The sequence below is a fragment of the Corvus hawaiiensis genome, chromosome 2, assembly GCF_020740725.1.
Source record: "Corvus hawaiiensis isolate bCorHaw1 chromosome 2, bCorHaw1.pri.cur, whole genome shotgun sequence".
Taxonomy (NCBI): domain Eukaryota; kingdom Metazoa; phylum Chordata; class Aves; order Passeriformes; family Corvidae; genus Corvus; species Corvus hawaiiensis.
The window spans coordinates 31,562,528-31,582,686 of record NC_063214.1 but is presented as its reverse complement, the minus strand read 5'-3'; the positions used below and the strand labels follow the sequence as shown (position 1 = coordinate 31,582,686).

At 44.9% G+C, this 20,159-nt stretch overlaps 2 protein-coding genes across 4 annotated transcripts; one reads left to right on the top strand and one right to left on the bottom strand.

Annotated features, from left to right (window-relative positions):
• Positions 1-1,373: 1,373 nt before the first annotated feature.
• Positions 1,374-8,825, top strand: C1R (complement C1r). The gene is made up of 11 exons (XM_048294309.1): positions 1,374-1,448; positions 2,150-2,384; positions 2,620-2,812; positions 2,996-3,139; positions 3,287-3,483; positions 3,961-4,108; positions 4,193-4,314; positions 4,891-4,969; positions 5,360-5,500; positions 7,270-7,344; positions 7,572-8,825. Coding segments are annotated over exons 1-11 (2,139 nt in total). The 5' UTR covers positions 1,374-1,446; the 3' UTR covers positions 8,375-8,825.
• Positions 8,826-10,240: 1,415 nt separating this feature from the next.
• C1S (complement C1s) lies at positions 10,241-18,680 on the bottom strand. Of its 3 annotated transcripts, none has more exons than XM_048294312.1 (12): positions 18,505-18,679; positions 17,997-18,074; positions 17,395-17,599; positions 16,119-16,296; positions 15,744-15,869; positions 14,881-15,080; positions 14,517-14,670; positions 14,169-14,284; positions 13,861-13,939; positions 13,469-13,606; positions 12,930-13,004; positions 10,241-11,488 (listed from the first exon to the last, which is right to left on the bottom strand). In XM_048294312.1, the coding sequence occupies exons 2-12, from the start codon at positions 17,999-18,001 to the stop codon at positions 10,695-10,697; spliced, it is 2,070 nt and encodes a 689-aa protein (XP_048150269.1). In that variant the 5' UTR covers positions 18,002-18,074; positions 18,505-18,679; the 3' UTR covers positions 10,241-10,694. The 3 variants fall into 3 exon arrangements, with proteins under 3 accessions (XP_048150269.1, XP_048150268.1, XP_048150267.1); XM_048294311.1 differs by having other exon boundaries at positions 17,997-18,061; XM_048294310.1 differs by lacking the exon at positions 17,997-18,074 and having other exon boundaries at positions 18,505-18,680.
• Positions 18,681-20,159: the final 1,479 nt, after the last annotated feature.

Sequence of the window (20,159 nt, the reverse complement as noted above, 5' to 3'; positions counted from 1 at the left end):
CCCCCTAGATAGGAGATTGCTTGTCAAGGACAGAGTGAAGTTGTCCACTTCCTTACAAATGATCCCCAGGGGCCTCTGTCTATCCGTGCTTTGCCAGGGAACACTCTTCCCACCAGTGACCTGCTCATAACTGATCTCTCCAAGAGAAGTGTCCAGTACTTCCCAGCTACTTTCTGAGTAAGAAACCACTGTAGCATGGCACAGCACAGCAGTGAGCCTGCCCAGTGTGTTCATCATGCAGAGGACATACTTGGACATCAGGAAGTACTGGGATAATGTCCCCTGTTTAATCTTAAATCTGGTATGTGGGGCCATATGGTGTTATTACAGTGGCATTAATTATATGTTTACATGATCTTTCTCAGATCATAATTCAAAGGTGTTTGATGAGCAGGTTCTCTAGTACACTTCCATAAATATTCCAAAGACGCTTTCTTTATTCTTTTTAACACTATTTTCATCTTAATTCAATAAGTTTTTGGAGCTGTGAATTACTTCCTGTGATTTCAATGCAAGACACTTCCTAACCTCTCCAGAGCAACTCATAATTCTAAGGAAAAACACTAAAACGGTGTTTTATCTCTTACACCAAAGCCTGAAAGCCAAGAAATTTTAAACTTCATAAAGTTGGAGACACAAATATATGTCTTGGGCACTATGTTGCTAAAAGCCTGAAAGGGGTTTTTAAGTTGCTATATTTTCTCATTTCGCCATTAAATAGAGGACCTTATTTATCTATCTATCTTGTTTCTCCTAAAAATGCTTGCAGAAGAAACATCAAGAAGGGTCCTTGAAAAGGGATTTGTTCTCAGAATGCCTTTAATTCTGTTGACTTCTTCATTTTTCTTAATATCTCTTTAACACAAATGCCTGAGGTTTCTTGCTTTCCTTGAAGATGATCCCAGTTCCCATCCCCCCAAAAAATCTCAAAAGTTCTCTTCAGCAGGTCAGAATTGAGAAAACATATCTTTTTTGGCAGCTTGATTTTTAAAAGTTTAAATTAACTTGTGAAGACTATAAACTTTCTCATCATTCTATACCAGAAAACAGCCCAGAAGGATTGGGTGGGGACTTCCTAGGAGGACATTTTCGGGGGCAACAAACTCGGAGAAGTTTCTGGATTGCAGACCAAACCCTCGGTGGGGTCTCTGGCAATCGTTTTCCTGCCTCCTGGGCCAGACGAGGGAGCTGGGGGCCCCCCCGGGGCATCCCCGGGTCCGTGTTCGCGGAGCGGGGCTGCGGCGCTCGGCAGCAGAGGGCAGCAGAGGCGGCGGCGCCGGGACCTGGCCCGGTGCCGGGTTGTTCGCAGTCCGGCTTTCTATTCCCCGCTCCTGCCTCCCTCGCTCCCTCCTCCTCCTCCTCCCCCCGTCCCGCCCGCCCCTGGCTCCCCGCCGGCCGCCGCTCCGAGCTCCGCCGGGCAGCACGGGCAGGGGCGAGCGCACGGAGATGTGAGTCGGGGCTCGGGGGAGGGACGCGCCGGCACAGCCTTGCGGGGGGCGGTCGGGGGGATTAGACCCTTCCAGGGAGGAGAAGAGGTCAACGGGGCCAAGCTGCTGCTCTGGGCAGTGAGCTTGTTTCGGAGGAACACAGAGGGCAAGAGGGGAGATGTGAAGAATGAGGGGGGGAAAAAAATGTGAGTGCCAATTTTTGGAGGGCAGAGATGGAGGCATGACTGGGAAGAGGGCTGCCCAGGAGGCGCTAGCAGGATTGCTCCACAGCAAACCCAGCTTGAGATCTTCAGATCCTCGCCAAGGATCCTAAACTAGTGATAACCCAAAATGACCCACTGGCCCAGGGCCAAGGGGGACCAAACTTCTCCTGGCTCTATAAGAATCAGCCCTACAACTTCTGGGAATGTGCAGACCTTACTCAGGGAATTCACCCGTGCTCCTTCGCACTGCTTCCTGGGTTGATGAATTTCTCTGGCCGGGTCACAATGGCTTGCTGGAACCTTGTTAGTGCTGGTGTCTTCATTTCAGCTGCCCTTCTTGTTCCTGAGTGATCCGAGCCAGGAGTTGGTACTGCAACTGTGTAGGCCTTCTGTGTTTGCAGTTTGCTTTAGACAGTGCACAAGCCAGTTGCGAAGTCTCCCCTGACTTTGAATGACCTAATTTTGTGCAATGTCATCGTTTATTTGTCATGTTCACAGGTATGTTCTTTGTCTCCCATGGGCCTTCCTCTTTTTTGGGGTGATCGGTTCCAGTCCAGTCCCAAGAAGGTCTCCCCTATTTGGGGAGATCAGATCCCCCAGTTACCCCAAGCCATATCCCAACAATAACATCAGCAGCTGGGATATCCAGGTCCCAAAAGGCTATGTGGTGAAGCTGACCTTCAAATACTTTGACCTGGAGCCATCTGAGTCCTGCTTCTATGACTATGTTAAGGTACGTCCATAGATACGTGGGCCAAGGGGTGCCTGGAGATGGGAATCCAGTGGCCACCACATGCAATGGCTCTTCATTCACCAGGCCTCCTCTGATACCTCCCACGAAGGAAAGGGAAGGAGTTAAAGATAGAAATGGGAGGAGCAAGCACTGACAACTCATGGTTGGGTAATATCAATGTGTGGAGCAGACTCAGTCTTGGGAGGCTGCACTGATTTCACCTTATCTTTGACAGATCAAAGCAGACAAGCAGGACTTGGGCCGATATTGTGGCCGGCTTGAGTCAACCACAGGCAATCACCCTGGAAGAAAGGAGTTTGTGTCTAAGGGGAACAAGATGCACCTAGCATTTCACTCTGATTTCTCCAATGAAGACAATGGCACAGTGATTCCCTACAGGGGCTTCCTGGCATATTACAAAGCTGTGGGTGAGTAGGAAATACCCTCAGCATGGAGAAGTAAAAGCCTGTGTGGCTCCAACCAATTTTCCTCCTTGCCAGGCAGATAAAGAGAAGCTTTAGGCAAGGATGTGGATCTCTAAGTACTTTCAGTCTAGAGCAGGGAGGTTTAACACTTTCCTCCCCTTGCCCCTTCACTTCCTGTATCTTCAGATCTGGATGAGTGTGACCCTAACAATGCTGCCAAGAACGATGAAAGGCCTCAGTGCCAGCACTTCTGTCACAACTATGTGGGTGGCTACTTCTGTTCTTGCCGGATTGGCTACCAGCTTCAGAGTGACCACCACTCCTGCAAAGGTAAAGAGAAATTTTAAAGAATCAGAGGGTTCCAGAGAAGGAACCCTTCATCCATGAAGGGTGGGAGAAGTGACTTAGGAAGCAGATGACGGGGCTGCAGAAGGCACAGCCCCACGATGTGACCTCTACTTTCTTCCTCTTCGCCAGTGGAGTGCAGCAGTGAGTTGTTCACAGAGGCATCTGGGTATCTGAGCAGCCCTGAGTACCCCCAGCCCTATCCCGAAGACCTCCGGTGTAACTACAGCATCCGTCTGCAGAACGGCCTGTCTATCACCCTCAAGTTCTTGCAACCCTTTGAGATTGATGATCACCAGCAAGTCCAGTGTCCTTATGACCAGCTCAAGGTACTGAGATTAGCAAACTCTCCTCCCAACCCTGCTGCCAGACCTAGACAGGAATCGTGGGGACACCACTGTTCAGATGACAAATACGGGATCAATACAAGCAGAATGCCCCAGCACAAAGGACTGAGCTCCTGTCTCTCCCTCAGTGCATTTAATTACCACTGTCCTGAGGTCAGAGGCTGTGGATCATAGGCCCTTGTGAGTGAAGAAAAAAAAACCATCCTTCTTCCAGTATTTTTGATTTAAGGGATTCAGGGATTGACAGCTCTGATTCCCAGATAAGGGAGAAGCAGAGCTTGTGGTAGGTCAGTCTGTTGTTCTGATCTGTCAGTGTAGGCACCAGCAAAGATGGGTCAGACAACCAGCCCTATTCACCATCATAGGCACTCTGGTAAACTCGGTCTGGATGGAAACAGGCATTCTGAGGCAGAGAGGCATGTGTGTTTCTGTCCCTGTGATATATGTTTTCCTCATCAGATCCAAGCACGAGGGAGAGAGATTGGTGTATTCTGTGGCAGGGAACCACCTGGCATCATTGAAACCAACAGCAATGAGGTAGACATACTCTTCCTCACCGATGAGTCGGGGTTCAGCCGTGGCTGGAAGATCCACTACACCTCCGAGAGTAAGAGATTTATCCCCCAGAGGCTGCTACAGCCTATTGACACTGTTTGCTAATCCCAGCTCAATCTGTCCCACTGTCTAACAGAAATACGGTGCCCACAGCCCGTCCCACGGGATCGGTTTACCATCATCAGAGACCTGCAGCCTGTGTATCAGTTTCAGGACTATTTTGTTGTCAGCTGCAAGACTGGGTATAACCTGATGGAGGTGAGGTCCTTTCTCCACTCCCTTCAGCCATATTCTATTTTGTCTTCAGTTTGTGTCTTTCACCTTTCAGTAAAACTTCCTTTGGAGATCTCACTCATGGCAACCTCTTGTAACTTCTGTTTCTTCTTTGCTTCTCTCGGCTTTCTTCTCATGGTTTCTCTTTTCCTAGCTTTCTTCCTTATGCAGTTACTCTTTCATGCAGCCCTGGTAGAAGATGAAAGACAAAGATCCCAGGAAAAGCTGGTAAACAAGATGGCCTCTTTGGAAGGATATGAAATCAGACTCAAAGCAGATGTTACCTGCCTCCCTTGCCATCCTATTGCCAGGGCTGGGTAGCATCTCTGACTTGTCATGGTTTTATAGTTGCTGGCTGCTGGTATCCTGGCCTGCTATGAAGAATGTGTAGCCTGTGGCAAATACAGGATAAAGGGAAGTCAGGAGGAGACAGCAACTGGAAAAGTCTGCACAGGGGAAAATATTGGACAGCAGGGAAAAGATGGGCACATAGAATATTTTAATGTGGGGAAGGAATGAAAGGCTCTGTACAACCAACAGGTGTTTTTCTTTCCCGTGTAGGGTGACCGAAAGCTGCTGTCCTTCACAGCTGTCTGCCAGGCTGATGGCACGTGGCACCAACCTATGCCCCGCTGTGAAAGTGAGTGATCTGAGAACGGGAGTAACATCCCCTGCTGTGGCTTTCCTCCTCCAGAAACATGGGAAGTTCAGCCTCTCTGACTCAATTTGTTTGTGCCATACCCTCATGGGTGTGCTGTCTGGAAGGAACTGTGGAGGTCCACCGTTGCTTCACATTTTTCTGCTTGCAAAAATCCAAATGTTTTTCCTCCCTTACAAAAATGCATAAAATATCACTCAAAAATTGCTATGATGATGCAGCATCTAAAAGCAAAAGATCCTTATCTGGGATCTATTTTGGAGCAATTTCTCTGCCCACTGTCCTAACTGGTCCTTCACATCATGGCTCCAATGCCCAGACTTGCAGGCAGTCTGTCTTTGATTCATGTCTTCTTTTTTTTCTTTGTGGTAGTTGTGAACTGTGGCAGCCCTAAAAACCTGACTAATGGTGTATTCAGCTACGTAAATGAATCTGCAAACAACGAGTACCAGTCAGTGATCTCATACCGGTGCAATGAGCCCTATTACCACATCGTCACTGGAACTGGCGGTGGTGAGTCCTAATCCCACACAGAAACTGAAACCTGTGCCTGGAAGGCCCTCTCACGCTTCCAGTTAGAATTGCCTCTTCTCCCCAGGCTTAGGACTCATGCTTTCCTCCTGTGCAGACTCTCCAATCTTTCCTTGACCTGCATCATATCTCTGGAGTCTTCTTGTCTCAGCCTATTCCCACTTCATTCCCAGAGTCCGTCACATCCCTCTTCCATGCTCCCCTTAACTTTTGCAGGAGGTCTTATTCTCTCAGCTGTAGTCATGGTTCATTTTTTCTAGTGGATTTCATTCTTTTCTAATGGATTTCATTCTTTCACTGAAATTTGAGGCATGGTGTCTGGGAATCACCAAAATTCAAAAAACTCACTGCATCAGTCCGAGTTGCTACACATGCAAATAAATAAACACACACTTCGCTCCACTGTAATGCTGTTTAGCTCTTTGGAATATTGTTCAGCTGCAGAGATATCTAAGAGCTAAATAACATACTTACAGAAAAGTCTATTTTAATGCAGCAGGTTAGAAAAACTAAGTCATCATTCAGTACCATTCACATGCCTTCTTTTTACACTCGAGACATTGCTTGATGATGCAGGACCTTGGATTCCAAGAACAGCATAAGGAGTTCATGATGTCCTTTCCTTGCCTGTCCATTCAGCCTCCACCGAAAAAAAGAAAAAAAAAAAAAAAAAGAAGAAGAAAAAAAAGAAAGAAAAAAAAGAAAGAAAAAAAAAGAAAGGAAAAAAAAAAAGAAAATTTTTAAAAAGGTAGATTTCTAATCTGAATCAGTTTCTGGATACAGTTGCCAGCATGAACACACAGTTGTGCTGCATGCTGTAGAGAGGTGACATGCTATTACTGAGGCCAGGAGCAAGCAGCTAAAGAGTTCTTTAAGTTGGTACTAATGTTCAATTTGATTATTCTCGCATCTAAGTTTAACTCTTTCATATAGAGTCAGAGCTCAGTCTCATCAGAAAAAATTCAGGAGCAAGTATTCATTCAGTTTCTGCCAAATTCTGCTGGGGAGTCACCATAATTTAGTCAATTTTGAAGAGAACAGCAAACACTTTCTTAGAAGCATTTATTTTAGTATTAAGAAAAATTGTATAAAAATTATATTTAGTCAGTGGCACAAACTTTCTAAGAAAAGCAAGAGTGTTGGAGGTAGTGGAGTTTGTGTTGAGAGGTGACAAGTGAGTTTAGCTGACCTGCAACTTAGGCTCAGAAATAGACTCTGAGCATGTACAGTAACTGACTCATCTGGTTCCCATTCCTGGAACAAACCACCCTGTCCTACTCTCTGCAAACTACCAACACCAGGAACTTGAATCTAAAATTAATGCTTTTACTACTTCTCTCCCTTCTTTGGGCTAAATAAGGTCAAACAGTGCTCTGTGTACCTGTGGACACAGTGAAGATAAGACTTCATGCAGATGGCCCTTCAAGCTTTTCTTCTCCAGGAATAGTGCCTGAGCTTTACTGCTCCTCTGGAACGGAGGTGCTTCAAGATGTACAGAGGGAAACATTCCATACCCTACCACAGGCAGCTTTTCCCAGGAAAGAGAGAGTGCTTTGGGATGGAAGGGCCGAGGAACCTCTTGAAAACATTCTATTCTATTCTATTCTATTCTATTCTATTCTATTCTATTCTATTCTAGTCTAGTCTAGTCTAGTCTATTCTATTCTAATCCATTCCATTCCATTCCATTCTTTTTTCCCCACCCCATGTCTGAAGGCCTGGGCCTCATTGCCTTCCCTCTCATCCTACAGACAGATTCACTTGTTCTCCTGAGGGAACCTGGCTGGATCAAGATGGCCAGAAGAGAATTCCATCCTGCTTGCCAGGTCAGTAAAAACTCTGACTTTGTCTGGTGTTTACTGACTCATGCTTAAAATCAGTACAAAACTGGGACAACATGCAGGGAGGGGAGTGAGGATAATGGTATCAGTCAGGGGCATCAGGGAAGACTATCCAGGAAGCCAAAATAAAGTGAAATCAAACAGTGATGGTGAGGAAAGACAGAGAAAAGCCAGGGCAACAGAGGGTGTCATGTTCTTGTGTTTCTCCACAGTGTGTGGGAAGCCCATCCATCCTGTTGTTGAAGTGCAGCGGATCTTGGGTGGCAAATCAGCAGGGAGAGGCAATTTTCCTTGGCAGGCTCTGACTGGCATCAATGGACGAGGGGGTGGAGCACTCCTGGGCGACCGCTGGATCCTGACCGCTGCCCACACCATCTTCCCCAAAGGAGGAGTACGGAACAATGTGAGCCTGGAGCAGCTGGCAGAGGAGGCTGACATTTTCCTCGGCCACACCAATGTAGACGAGCTCCACAAGATGGGTAACCACCCTGTACGTAGGATCTTTATCCATCCAGATTACAACCCTAAAAATGAGCACAACTTCAACGGGGACATAGCCCTGCTGGAGCTGAAAAACCCAGTAACCCTGGGCCCTACATTACTGCCCATCTGTCTCCCAGACACTACCAACACCTCATTCTACACACATGGGCACATGGGCTACGTGAGCGGCTTTGGTGTGGATAAAAACCGCATCTCAAGCAATTTGAAGTACGTGAGCTTACCAGCAGTTGCTCGAGAGAAGTGTCAGAGTTGGCTGGACAGTAATAAGAAAGGTATCCCTATGGTTTTCTCTGAGAACATGTTCTGTGCTGGCTTCCTTGAAGGCAAGCAGGATACCTGCCAGGGGGATAGTGGGAGCGTCTTCACGGTGTTAGACAGGGAAAGTGATCGCTGGGTGGCCACTGGCATAGTTTCTTGGGGGATCGGCTGTGCCACAGGCTATGGCTTCTACACCAAGATCCTCAGCTACGTGGACTGGATCAATGGGATAATAAAGGAGGACAGGCCCTAGGTACTGCTGTCCTACTAACTGAAGCATCATTGGTGGCATATCGATTTCCAGACACAGCAAATCATATCCAAAGCTTTTGACGATGCCCCAAAGGCTTTTCAAGCACGCAAAGCACATAACCTTCATGATGAGCACTTCTGAAAGCTGCCATGCTGTTTGATTGTACCATTGGCAGCTTGTGGGACACCTTTGTGGATGTTCTTCATACAAATCTTATAACCGGATGAAGCCTTAATCGTATCAGGAAATCTCATGACAGCAAACATGTTATGGTTTGAAATGCTGATGATATCATGAGACTACTGCAGTCTACTTTTGTACTCTATTTTGTGGGAAGGTTGCAGGGAAGAAGACTTCCTTGAAGGATGGGGTGGTTTCTGCTGAGTACAATGTGCGGAAGCCCATTGGCATCAGTGAGATTCTATGAATATTAAAATACTTGCTGGATAAACCGGGTGTTTTATAGTTTTTTGTCTTTGTTTTTAACCACAACTGAATATTTCTCACCACTAAAAGCAACTTATGGACTTTCTATAGACATTGCTTTACCTACCACTAAAATGTTTCCAGTTCTGCAGTGGCCTGTGGCAGTTGCTTATCTGTCCCAAAACTACCATTAGATTACCCCATCTGAAACCCCAGGTGGCTTCAAGGGAGGCAAAAATAACTTGCTTGTGTGATGCTACATTCCAAAAACAGGGAAGACAACAACCAATCTCATGGAGAAGAGAGCCCAGGAACATTTACTGATCAGAATCTGAGGATGGATTTTTTTTTTTTTAATACTATATGAAATAATGCTTTAACTGCAGGACAGCAGCTCTAAAATGATGCTGACTCAGAGAAAAGGTGACCTCTCTTGTGTTGTGGGTATTCCCTGGAGTTGTCTTCTTGACTAGATTTTCTACTGCAAAATAACCTACTGTGTTCTTATGAGTCACTGAGAGAAACAAGATGTAAGATCCTTGATCACTAGTCCAACAATCTGGATCCTTGATCATTAGTCCAACAATAATGTTTTGTTTGTTACACAAAACTGAAGGTGCTTGAGCTGAGTGCAGGATTCTGTATGAAATCTCCCCAGAGCTGTACACATCCTCCTCACCATTTCCAAAACTCTCAGAAAAACTTAGCCTGGAAGAAGATGTCTCTGTCCAATCCACTGCTGACACTGGAGCTAACTTCAGAACTTCAGGGCCTTACCTGGGCAAGTTATTGAGTGATCTAGGGGCAGAGATTCCCCAGTCTGTTGTGGCACTTGTTCCAGTGCTGACCCACATCCCAGGAAAAAGCCAAACTGGAAATTTAGGTATCTGAATACAGCAGTTAGATCCCCCTCTTAGCTTCCTCCTTTTCAAGCTGAACAAACTCAGTATTTCAGTGAATGCCATCTGTACCTGTTCCCTGATCATCTCAGTGGAAGGATGTCTGTTACTGATTTAGGACATTCTGGAGCAGAAAATACCCCTAACACATGTCAAGTAATATTCCTTCCCTAAATCAAGAGAAGGTAGTGTTTTGGGAGAAAAATCAAGCTTTATTTCTTTTCTAACTCAATAAAATTTGAAAAAAAATAAAGCCTGAGGACAGGTGAATGAAATTATTTTGAAGATGTCTGTTCTGCTCAGCTTAATTCAGAAGTGTGAAATCCTCATTGCTGGTAATGGTTGAGCAGTAAGATGGAACTATCTCTTCTCAGAAGAACTTTATAAAGACTCTTAGGTAGAGAGGTGAGGTACTACAGGTTCCAGCTTGACAAAAGCTGGCAGGGTCAGAATTTGATTAGATACTTGATTTAGGGAGTTTCAAGGAGAACTAGGTCCAGAGATAAAGGCTTTACAGACACAATAGCACATTGCACAAAAGGCAGTTTGGACATTCTTTAATGCTGTTAGATATTCTGAACAGTATGGGAAATACATAGATCAGAAACCAGGCTCTGAACCTTCCCTGGCAACCAACAATTATTCTCTGTTTTCTTCACTGAAATCTCCCTGTCAGGTTTCAATGGGGCACAGCTATTTCTTCTCCAAGTGGGAAAAAACAGGATAGAAAAAAATGAAAGTAAAGAGTCTCTCTACTCAGAATAATGTCTTCCTTTTACGCTACTATGAGTGGAAGAAAGAGAGTTTCCCTTCCCAGACATGATGATAGTGGGAGAAACGGATCCATACTCCTGACTCTCCACTCAGCATAGAAACAATGAGTTATATTTTGTTATATATTGCCCATTATATACACAGAGTGAACAGGGTCATAGCCAGCCCAAACATGCAGCCATCACATTTAGAAAGGGTGACTGTGCTGAAGGGAGAAACAGCTATTTCTGCAAAGCTTCCTCATCCTCATGCTTGCTCATGGTCTCTCTAATCCAGTCCAAGTAACGCACCACCTTGGTGTAAAGACCAAAGGTGCCACATTTTGGCCCCCAGGAGATCAGCCCTGCGACATAGTACCGGGTGGCATTCAGAGGATCCTGGATGGCATAGGCTCCACCACTATCCCCCTGACAGCTGTCCTTGCCACCACCAGCACAGATCATATTGTCGGTGAATATGTAAACGACGGAATCATCGTAGCCCTCTGGTTTCACAGATCGGCACTTGTCCATGTTCACCACGGGAATCTGGGCCTTCCAAAGATCAGCAGGGAGTCTTCCTCTCTCTCTCCGGCCCCATCCAGCAATGTAGCCCAGAGTCCCTTCTTGCAGCTCATAGTCGGGTGATTTACCAGGAAGACAGATGGGTGAGATGTTTGGACCCATCTTCACGGGATCCCTCAGCTTCAGTAATGCAATATCATTATCAAAATCAATCCTGGTTTCTGTGGGCTCCTCCTTCCAACCAGGATGGATGAATGAAGCTTCTGGGATCAGCTTTTCGGCTTCCCACTTCAGAGATTCCCTACGAACATCGATTACCCCAGCATACATGGTGGGCTTGTCATATCCGTCCAGCACGTGAGCTGCAGTCATCACCCATCTGTCAGAGATGAGCACACCGCTTGCTCTGGGGTCATTGAAATACACCTGCCAGGGAAAGTTGCCCTTTTCTGCACGGGTGCCTCCAAAAATCCTTCCTGTGTCTCGGATGGGATTACTAGGCACCCCACAGACTAGAAAGAAAAGAAAAAAAGAGGAACCAGATGGGAGAATTAGCAGTTACAAACAGAGGCTTCTTTGGTACTGGTAAAAAGCCCATAGTCCCTTCCTTCCTGTGTCCTCTAAGTAATTTTTGAATCTGAGTAACCACGTTTATATTTTATGCCACAGAGCTTGCAATTAGTATTTATAGAGAAAGCAAAGAAAATTCTAGCAAAACTACTATCAAGGCTCAATTTAGACTGAAAATGCTCATTCTCAAATTCACTTTTCTGGAAAGCAGTTCTCACCCTGACAGTGTTAGGTATGTCAAAGCTCACAATTTAATTGCCTTCTAGTTGGCATTTTCCCATTGCTGAATTATGCTCTTTAGGTGAAGGGATTGTCTTAGAAAAAATACTTGTTTGATTTCTTAGAAATATGACACTGCTCTTTAAATTTTAATTTTTTCTTCTGTGAACTCCAGATAGTCTCAGGTTAAGAGTTCAGGTTTGTCACTGATGTTTTACCATTTTTCCTCTCCATTTTACTAGTACGTAAAATCTTAAGCAGTGGGAGATCTTATCTGAGGATCTTCTGGGTGCAGAGTTGCTCCATCCTTTTTGAGTAAAATGTTCGGTAACATTTCGCAGAATGTTAATGCAAAGGACATAAATAAGGCAGGTCATTCTGACATAGCTAGGAAATTGATTTCTTGCCACATTGCCTTGTTTACGTTGAATCCTTAGTCAGAAAATCAGAGATTAAGAAACTGTAGACAGCAGATAGCTTCTAACTTGCATGAAGCAGAATTTGTTAAAGAATTTAACATAATCATAGGAAGATTTAGGCTGGAAGGTACCTCTCAGTGCCTCTAGTTCAACCTGTTCCTCCCTAACTGCTCTCCCCCTTGCCCTCCTAACTCCAAAGCCAGGTTATCCAGGGGCTTTGACAGCTCATCTTCCAGGGTGGTGATTAGCCAGCCTCTCTGGACAGCAGTTCCAGTGCTCTGGGGGAGCATTTTTCCTTAAATACAATCTGAATTTCCTTTGTTGCAACTTGAGCCTGTCATTGCCTTTTATTGCTGTGTCCCACTGAGAAGAATATGGCTCCATATTCTTTGTAGCCTCCTCTCAGGCAGTAAATTCCCTCAGCTTTATCTTACAATTTGCCTTTTCCACTGTGTACTCGTATAGTCCAAGTCACTGTCTGAGCTGGGACTGAACCCTTAAGAGAGTTGAGTCTCCTCCACCTGGATCTTGTTCTTTGCCAATGAGGATCTGGGGCTTTGAAGGGGTGAACAGGCATCATGTACAACTAGGCCAAGTCATGTTGCCTCCTCTAAGAGGGTAAACTGAACAGTACACAGGTTTTTAAATTCTCCCTATCAGCTGGAAGTTAAGAAAAGAAAAAATACAGAGACAAAAGAAGCAGTGTTCTTCATATGCTGCATGCACATACAGTTTTTAGTAGTACCTGGGACACATTTTGGTAGCTTTGTTCCCATCTCTTCATTGACCCATTCTCCACTGGCTGAGCACCGATATATCACTTGGAAAACACAAGAGAAAAAGAGTTCCATAGGGATACAATCAAGATGAACACAGGGTAAATAACACTACTGTATATGATATACCAACCTTCTCCTTTCCAAAGTAAGCACAGCTTGGTAAACATTGCTGTTACCTCCCTACCAGGGTGCTTCTATTCCTTTTTTGGAGAGACCTCATCTAACAGGTTTCTTGAGTCCTTTGCTTTTCCACCAGAACTCTGTGCTACATGTGGCAAAACCCTCCATGGTTCACTCACAAAGGCAAAGGGAGAGAGGACTTGCTAATGCATTTAAGGTCAACAGCCCAAGCATTGTTAGAGTGTATTAAACACAGAGGCAACACAAAACTACTGCCTGCAATCCCACACCAGTTTTATGACCTTATGGCCCCATGACAGTGCCAGAACCATTTCTTAGGCCTTTAACCAAAGGAATATGAGTGTGTAGCAGAGGCAATGCTCACCATCTCCTTTGTTTTCTAGGGTGTAGTAGGGTGCCTCACACTGATACCGGACAGCAGCCGTGTACAGAGGCTCGTGCAGCTCGGAGACATACAAGGCTTGGGCATTCTCAACAGGAGGGGGATCACCACAGTTCACAGCTGTAGAGAAACAACAAAAAGGATCAAATATAATCAAAGGGACACTCTCACTCAACAATGTGATTATTCTGTATGACAGTGAACCACTCAGCTTCTCTAATCCCTGTACACTCATGGGGGCTCACTTTCTCTGTCCCTTCAGCATGCTCACATCCCTGTCTTTTAGCATCCTCCTAATCTGGAGATATAGTGGATCTAGAGCCTAAACACTCCATTCCAGTTCCCTTCCCACAATACAGACACAGGTCACTTACGAACACATCTCAAATGGGAGTTGCTCCATTCACCATTCTCCTGACAGCCGGAGAGAAAACTCGTGATGCTATCTCGTTGCTAGGAAAAAGAACACATGATCCATGTAAGTCTTTGGACAAGAAATACATCTGACACGTGCTTCAGTGGAGGGGCTTCAAAATACTGCAGTTGCTGGAAGAGGTTTCCTCTTACTACTGCTGTGTTGAAAACTTTGAGTTCCCAACAGTACTCAGGACACCTGAAGGGAACAGCCTCAAGATGTTGCTGAGGGGGCCTGAGGGGATATATACTTTTTTATTTCACTTACCCTCACAATTTCGTAGCCTTCCACGCAGGTCACCTTCACAATGTCCTTTAAGATATACCTGTCCTTCTTTGGGTCAAGAACAGAGCTGGGGATAATGCTCATGGGACAGGTTACAGCTTTGAAAAGATAGGTGGAAATGCGTGAGCAACTGGTTCAAGATTTATTCTCCTTCCAGCTCCCAACTTCTTTCTCCCCAGTGATTTTTTTCCCCTAGTAAGAGGGCATACTCTTACTCAATACCAACAGCTGTGAACATGTTAACATGCTGTTGTGCCATGAATGTGACCTGGGAAAAGCCCTATCCCTAACTCAGCAGCAGAATGAACACATTTCCAAGCGTTTACTCACGGTCCCCATAGTAGCGTATTTTCCAGCCTTTGTGTTGTGTGCCGTGGTCTGTCTGGAAGATTATGTCAAGAATGTTGTTCCTGGTTTTGATTTCAGGAGGACCTGGGAATTTGTTGCCACAATAGGGACCGAAACGCTGTTTTCCAGAGACAATCTGTGAAAATACCAAGAACAAATGAGAAATGCCAAATGTATTGAGAGAGCTGTTAAAATACACACTCCATATATACATATTCAAATGTATTCCCACAAATTTCAAAAGGCAACATAATTGAAAATAAAGTTAAGCAGTCCCAAAATCTTTGGAATATGAGGAGATTGATGGGAGATTCAGAGCACCCTGACTCCTAAGCTGCACACCTACTGTTAAGCTGTCGTGGCAGGTCCCGCTGGAGTCGGCTGGTTCCACGTCGAAGTCCCTGCTCTGTATGGTCAGCACCACGAAGTAGCCTGGGCTCAGAGCCACTCGGTAGTCACACCGAGAGTTCTCTGGGTACTGGTTGGGATAGTTGGGGCTGGAAATCTCCCCTGTTGGCTCAGTGAAGACATTTCCACTGCAGTTCACTAGGATTAAGTAAGGAACATGAGTAGGATTCAGAAAGGAAATGGTCCATGTGTGCAGCTGACAAGCTCTCCCTCTTCCACCACATCCCCAGTCTGCCCAGCTACCTGCAATAACCATGTCACAACATTGCATCTTCCCAAGAAACTGAAGCCAGGGCCAGTCTCTATCCAGTTAGCCAAGGACTTTAACTCCTTTTTACCCTCCACCTGTGATTTAGGCTTCCCTTTGTCATGCTCAGGTCCTCATAATATACTCCTTTCAACATGCATTTTTTTGTGATCTTGCAGCTTTTTGATTCACGCCAAGCAAGCCCTTGGTGATTTTTGTGTCTTTATGGAACTTCCCTGTTTTGCCAGAGATTTAAAGATTCATGGATAGCAGTATGCGAACAAGGGTTTTCATTGCAGTCTTTAAAGAATGTCTTTTAGTAGTTTCTTAATTCTCTTGACACAGAAATAAAAATAAAATTGTTAAGAATATGTTAATAGAAATTCCCCAAACCACAGTCTACTGCAGTTCAGATTTGCACTGGGATGGGTTTTTTCCCCCAAAATATACCTCTCACAAATGGCTGAGAAGGTTGATAAGGCCTTCCAAGTGCAATATCTCACTTGGCCTAAACTAACTCTTGCTGTTGACCACAGCTCACGCACATCTCTTACCTCCACATGTTTTGTTATCTTCATAGAGGAAATAATCTGGTGGACAGCTACAGAAGTAACCTCCAATATAATTATTACAGTAATGACTGCAAGGTTCATCCACAAAATCCATACACTCATCCAAGTCTGCAAGTGTGAAAAGATGAATCAGCCAAATTAGGAGAGGGCCCTGAGGGCAGCAGAAAGTGAAGCAAACACTAGTGGACAATAAGGAAAAGGTATCTCTACGACATTATTTATACTGGCCACACTGGAATGCAGTTCTGTCTGCTGGGATTTCTTTAAATAAGGGATTTTTGTATGGAAAACCCTTCTGTCAGTTTTCCTCCCAGCCTGGACACTACAAAGATTCAGAGGAGGCTGTTTTAACCTTACCCACAGCAATGTAGTAGGCAGCAAAACCAGTGAAACGCTCCTCATTGGAAAAGTCTGATTGGAATGTCATAGTGAGGGTGTTGTAAGGGACATTAAATTCCTCCACAATCCGGGAGCCAGGGGCACGAGGTTTCTTCTGCCCGCAAAGCACACCTTCAACATAGCCACCAGACAGGATCTGCAGAAGAATTCAGACGCCTCATCTCGCTACTGCAACATGTGGAATTACCAACACTTGAGTCTTTCAGCTTTTAGGTGCTAAGGTGCAGCTGAATGGAGCCCCGGGACAACCAGTTTCCTTATATTCATAAGAGACATGAGGAGTGTTCATTCCTACTGACTTCCCAACTGTGAAATACTTGTCTTAATTTCTCAGATACAAATTAATCCACACAGTTTGCTGTTAACATCCTTTCTTCAGGCCCAGTTGTACATAAAAATACAACACTGTGTTTCAAAGCAGCAAAACCAACCATGACAGTCCACAGAGCAGCCTAACAGGCTGATTGGTTTGTAGCAAAAGGACACAGGTTATTACAGAGCACAGTCATCGTTCTGTCCCACCTTGGTCCTCCTTGAAGGTGTACTGGTGCTGCACTTGACCTTACTGCCCCTTTTCCCACAGAGCTATGGCAGGATAGGATGGTCTTGTTTCTGTCTGTTTGTGTGGAAGTGCTTGATCTTTTGTGCCTTGTGGGACAACGTGGAGCAGGGCTAGTTTTAAGAAATCTGTGGTGCATAGATCATAAAAAACTGTGGTGCAACGGACCACAGCACTTTATCTGAGTGGCCACTATCCCTACACAGACGGATTGTTTTTAACCTCCGTCCCCTCCAATCAGTTTCTGTTTGCAATAAATCATCTATTTTCATCCACTCATCAATTAATTCCAGATGATTTCAGGCACAGACAACTATTGCCCTAAGAAAATGGTCATTTTACACCTACACTTCAATGTCTAGGAATATGCCTTGCAATAATGGGGTGTCTGTGATGGCTAAGAAGACTTTTCCTAAGAACATTGGAGAAACACGGGATGGGGGGCATAAACGGGACATTCAGTTGGCAGACAATGCTCACGTGATTATAAAGCAAACTTGAATTGATTTCATGACTGCTGGTGGAGATACACCCCGTCATCTGGACTTCTTGGAGCTCAGAACAGGAAGGCTGCGCCTAACTCCTCTTCCAGCCCTGAGCTTTGTGCACAGCTTTGTTGTTCTGTGCTCTAACCTGCCTTCTTGAGCTTTCCTCACTCGAGGACATGGACAGTACCTTCACAAAGTCATATTCGCAGTCCTGCGATGGTTCAAGATCCAGATGCGTGAAATAAAGGTGAATACCATACCCCGAAGGGACCTGGATTTCCCAAGTTTTGTTCACATCATTGGGATACCCCTGAGGGTAATTGGGTGACAAGATCTCTCCATACATGGAGGCCGCGTCAGCCCAGACGGGGAGACAGAAGAAGATAAGGAACCTGAGAAAAGGGAAGGGAAGATGACATTACAGGAGGGCTCTCCGTTTCCATATGTGCACAGTCCCCAGTGAACAAGCTGGACTTTGGCTGCATGTAGCATGCAGCAGAGCTCCTGGCTCTGGAGTTTTAAGAACCAGTGCTGTGGCTGTGTGGGGCTTGCCTTTCTCCTGTAGCTGTTCACACAGAAGTACAACCTCAGTCGTGCTCTCTGCTTCTCTCAATCTCTGTAAGAGGTGGTAAAGCTGCAGGAGCTGACCACAGGGATTGTAAGTGCTCTTCCCTCCTCGTTGCCCTGTTCTGGAGGCTAGTTGGGCTATTTTCAGGTTTGAAAATCAGTACAGCCTTACATGATTTATAGAACACAATTAATAATAAACCTTGAGATTTAATAACTCACCACATCTGGAAAAAGCAGATCTTCCTTTCTGAAAACCTTCAGGAACTCGACTTTGGAATTATGATCTGGGACAAAAAGCTGTGATTGGTTACTGTTGCCTGTGTGTCTGCATGTCTGCAAAGCAGGTCAAAGATCATAAAATCCCAGCTTGGGGAGACTAGATCAAGATTTTGCCTGAAAAGCAAGTTCATATCTCTGTCCCTTCCTGCACAGAGCAAACCCAAGCATCAAGAAGGAAGGCTAAGATCCATACAGACAAAATCTCTGTCTTGGTACTCACCAGTGCTCACACTCTCCTCTTATGACCATCAGTCATAAAAAACCTGGTGCACAGCAAATTAAGACAGAGAACACGTCCCCCACAGGTAAACAATCCATTCTTCCCAGCGCCTCAAAAATCACGCTCAGACCCTGGGGTTGGGAGCAGCTTGTCCTGACTCTTCTAGCTGTCAGACAACGACGCTGGGGAATATCCTCCTTCCTCATTTCTAATGCCTGCAATATTTACCTTCTCTCCATAGCTCACGTCTGGTTTTCTTCTCTCTCCCCTTCGGTTTTCTTTATTTCTTTCTCTTTTTCTTCCCGTGAACACCCTCCTCCAAACGCACCCAAAGCTGAGGTCTGGGGAAGGGAGCTCTAATTCGCAATATCGCAGCACCCTCTATCTGTGGGATGCTGGCTTTGAAAGCTCTCGGCAGGAAGGGGAATTCCCAGAAAGAGTTGCACAATTCTGTTGGCTGGAGTTGCTGTGGGGAGCGCACTGGTCTGGTAGTATTTTCGGGAAATCAGATGACTTTGGGGAAAAGGGAGGGGAATAGCGTTTCCGGCTGCCTTCCCTCTCCTCTTCTTTCCCTTCCCTTTTAAAAGTTGGAAGCAACATCCAAAGGATGTAGAAAAAGGAGAGTCCAATGCTTCTGCATAGAAAACCCTGTTTGATCATCATGTCCAAAGATCACTTTGGTGGAGTTCAGGCTTACTGCAACCTGATGGCCAGAGGGCTGCTGTTACTGCTCCTCATCGGATGCTTCAGAGACCCTTTTTCAGGGGAAAAATAAATGAAAAAATAGTGGCTTATTCAATGTTGTGCCTCTCTGAGAGGCTACCAGCAGGAGTAGGAGTACATGGTTTTGCTGGGTTCAGTATGGGGACACATTTAAGGCTGGGAACACATAACTATGTTTTTATTTACCAAGTGAGCTTCATGTAAGAAAGAGCATATTCATCATGTTCATATTCACCAGACTTAGCCCTGGAGCAAGATAGATCTAAGACCCTTGCAGAAAGGAGTTCAAACACTTATACCAGATAGGACCCTTAGCCCAGCCAGTGCCCATTAGCCAAGACCAAAATACAAGGTGAAATATCTGTCACTAATACTCTAGAAACCCCCTCCTCACGAAACAGCTGCACTGGGACTGGACTATAAATGAAAATGTAAAACTCTATTACAGCCTCTACCCTTTACAGCCAGCACAGCAGACTCCAGAGCTTGTTTTAGACAGGAAAAAACGTGCTTCAAGTTTCAACAGGCCGTAGGCAAAGTGCATTAGCAAAGCCCATCTGAAAGAGTCCTTTATATTGTCAAGGGAGAGAAACACCTCCAGATGACTCATAACTGACTTCATTGTAGTCAGGATAAAGCCTTTGCTTGAAGAACATGCCTAGTCTGTTTTCTCTGTCAAAATGAGAATAGAAAGAGAAAGAAAACAGAGTGTCATCTCACTTCTGATGTCTCTTGAGAGCACAGCATGATGTTTTGAACTGGAATTTTGAGAACCAGGAAAACAGTGATGAAAGATACACAACAAATCACAGGGAGATGTTTTCTCCTCTGAGCTGTGCAATGTAAAAACCCTGCCAGTGACTCTTCAAGCCACAATCATATTTTGAAATGGGCATGGTGGAAATAAAATGAGTGTGAACTGATATATTACGCATGTCATTTTATTGCAAGGGAATTCTATATTTTCATATAAACCTGATTCAACTCGTCTATAGCAGTGGTAGATGAGTGTATGTATGAATATTAATAATTCTTTAGAAATTAATTAAGGAACACATTAATAATCATTAATTTCTCTTAATTAAGAAAAAGATTGCTGAAGATAGTTAAATAAAGAAGTAGCTGCATTTTATCTGGTCACATATCTGCATAATGATAAC

What these genes read in the sequence shown, in the direction of transcription:
- C1R (XM_048294309.1), top strand. An exon ending in GATCCACTACACCTCCGAGA is followed by an intron (nt 4,109 to 4,192) that starts GTAAGAGATTTA and finishes ACTGTCTAACAG; the next exon opens with AAATACGGTGCCCACAGCCC. An exon ending in CTGGGTATAACCTGATGGAG is followed by an intron (nt 4,315 to 4,890) that starts GTGAGGTCCTTT and finishes TTTCCCGTGTAG; the next exon opens with GGTGACCGAAAGCTGCTGTC.
- C1S (XM_048294310.1), bottom strand. An exon ending in GCGAATATGACTTTGTGAAG is followed by an intron (nt 16,297 to 17,394) that starts GTACTGTCCATG and finishes ATTCTTCTGCAG; the next exon opens with ATCCTGTCTGGTGGCTATGT. An exon ending in AAGGCTACGAAATTGTGAGG is followed by an intron (nt 13,940 to 14,168) that starts GTAAGTGAAATA and finishes TCTTTTTCCTAG; the next exon opens with CAACGAGATAGCATCACGAG.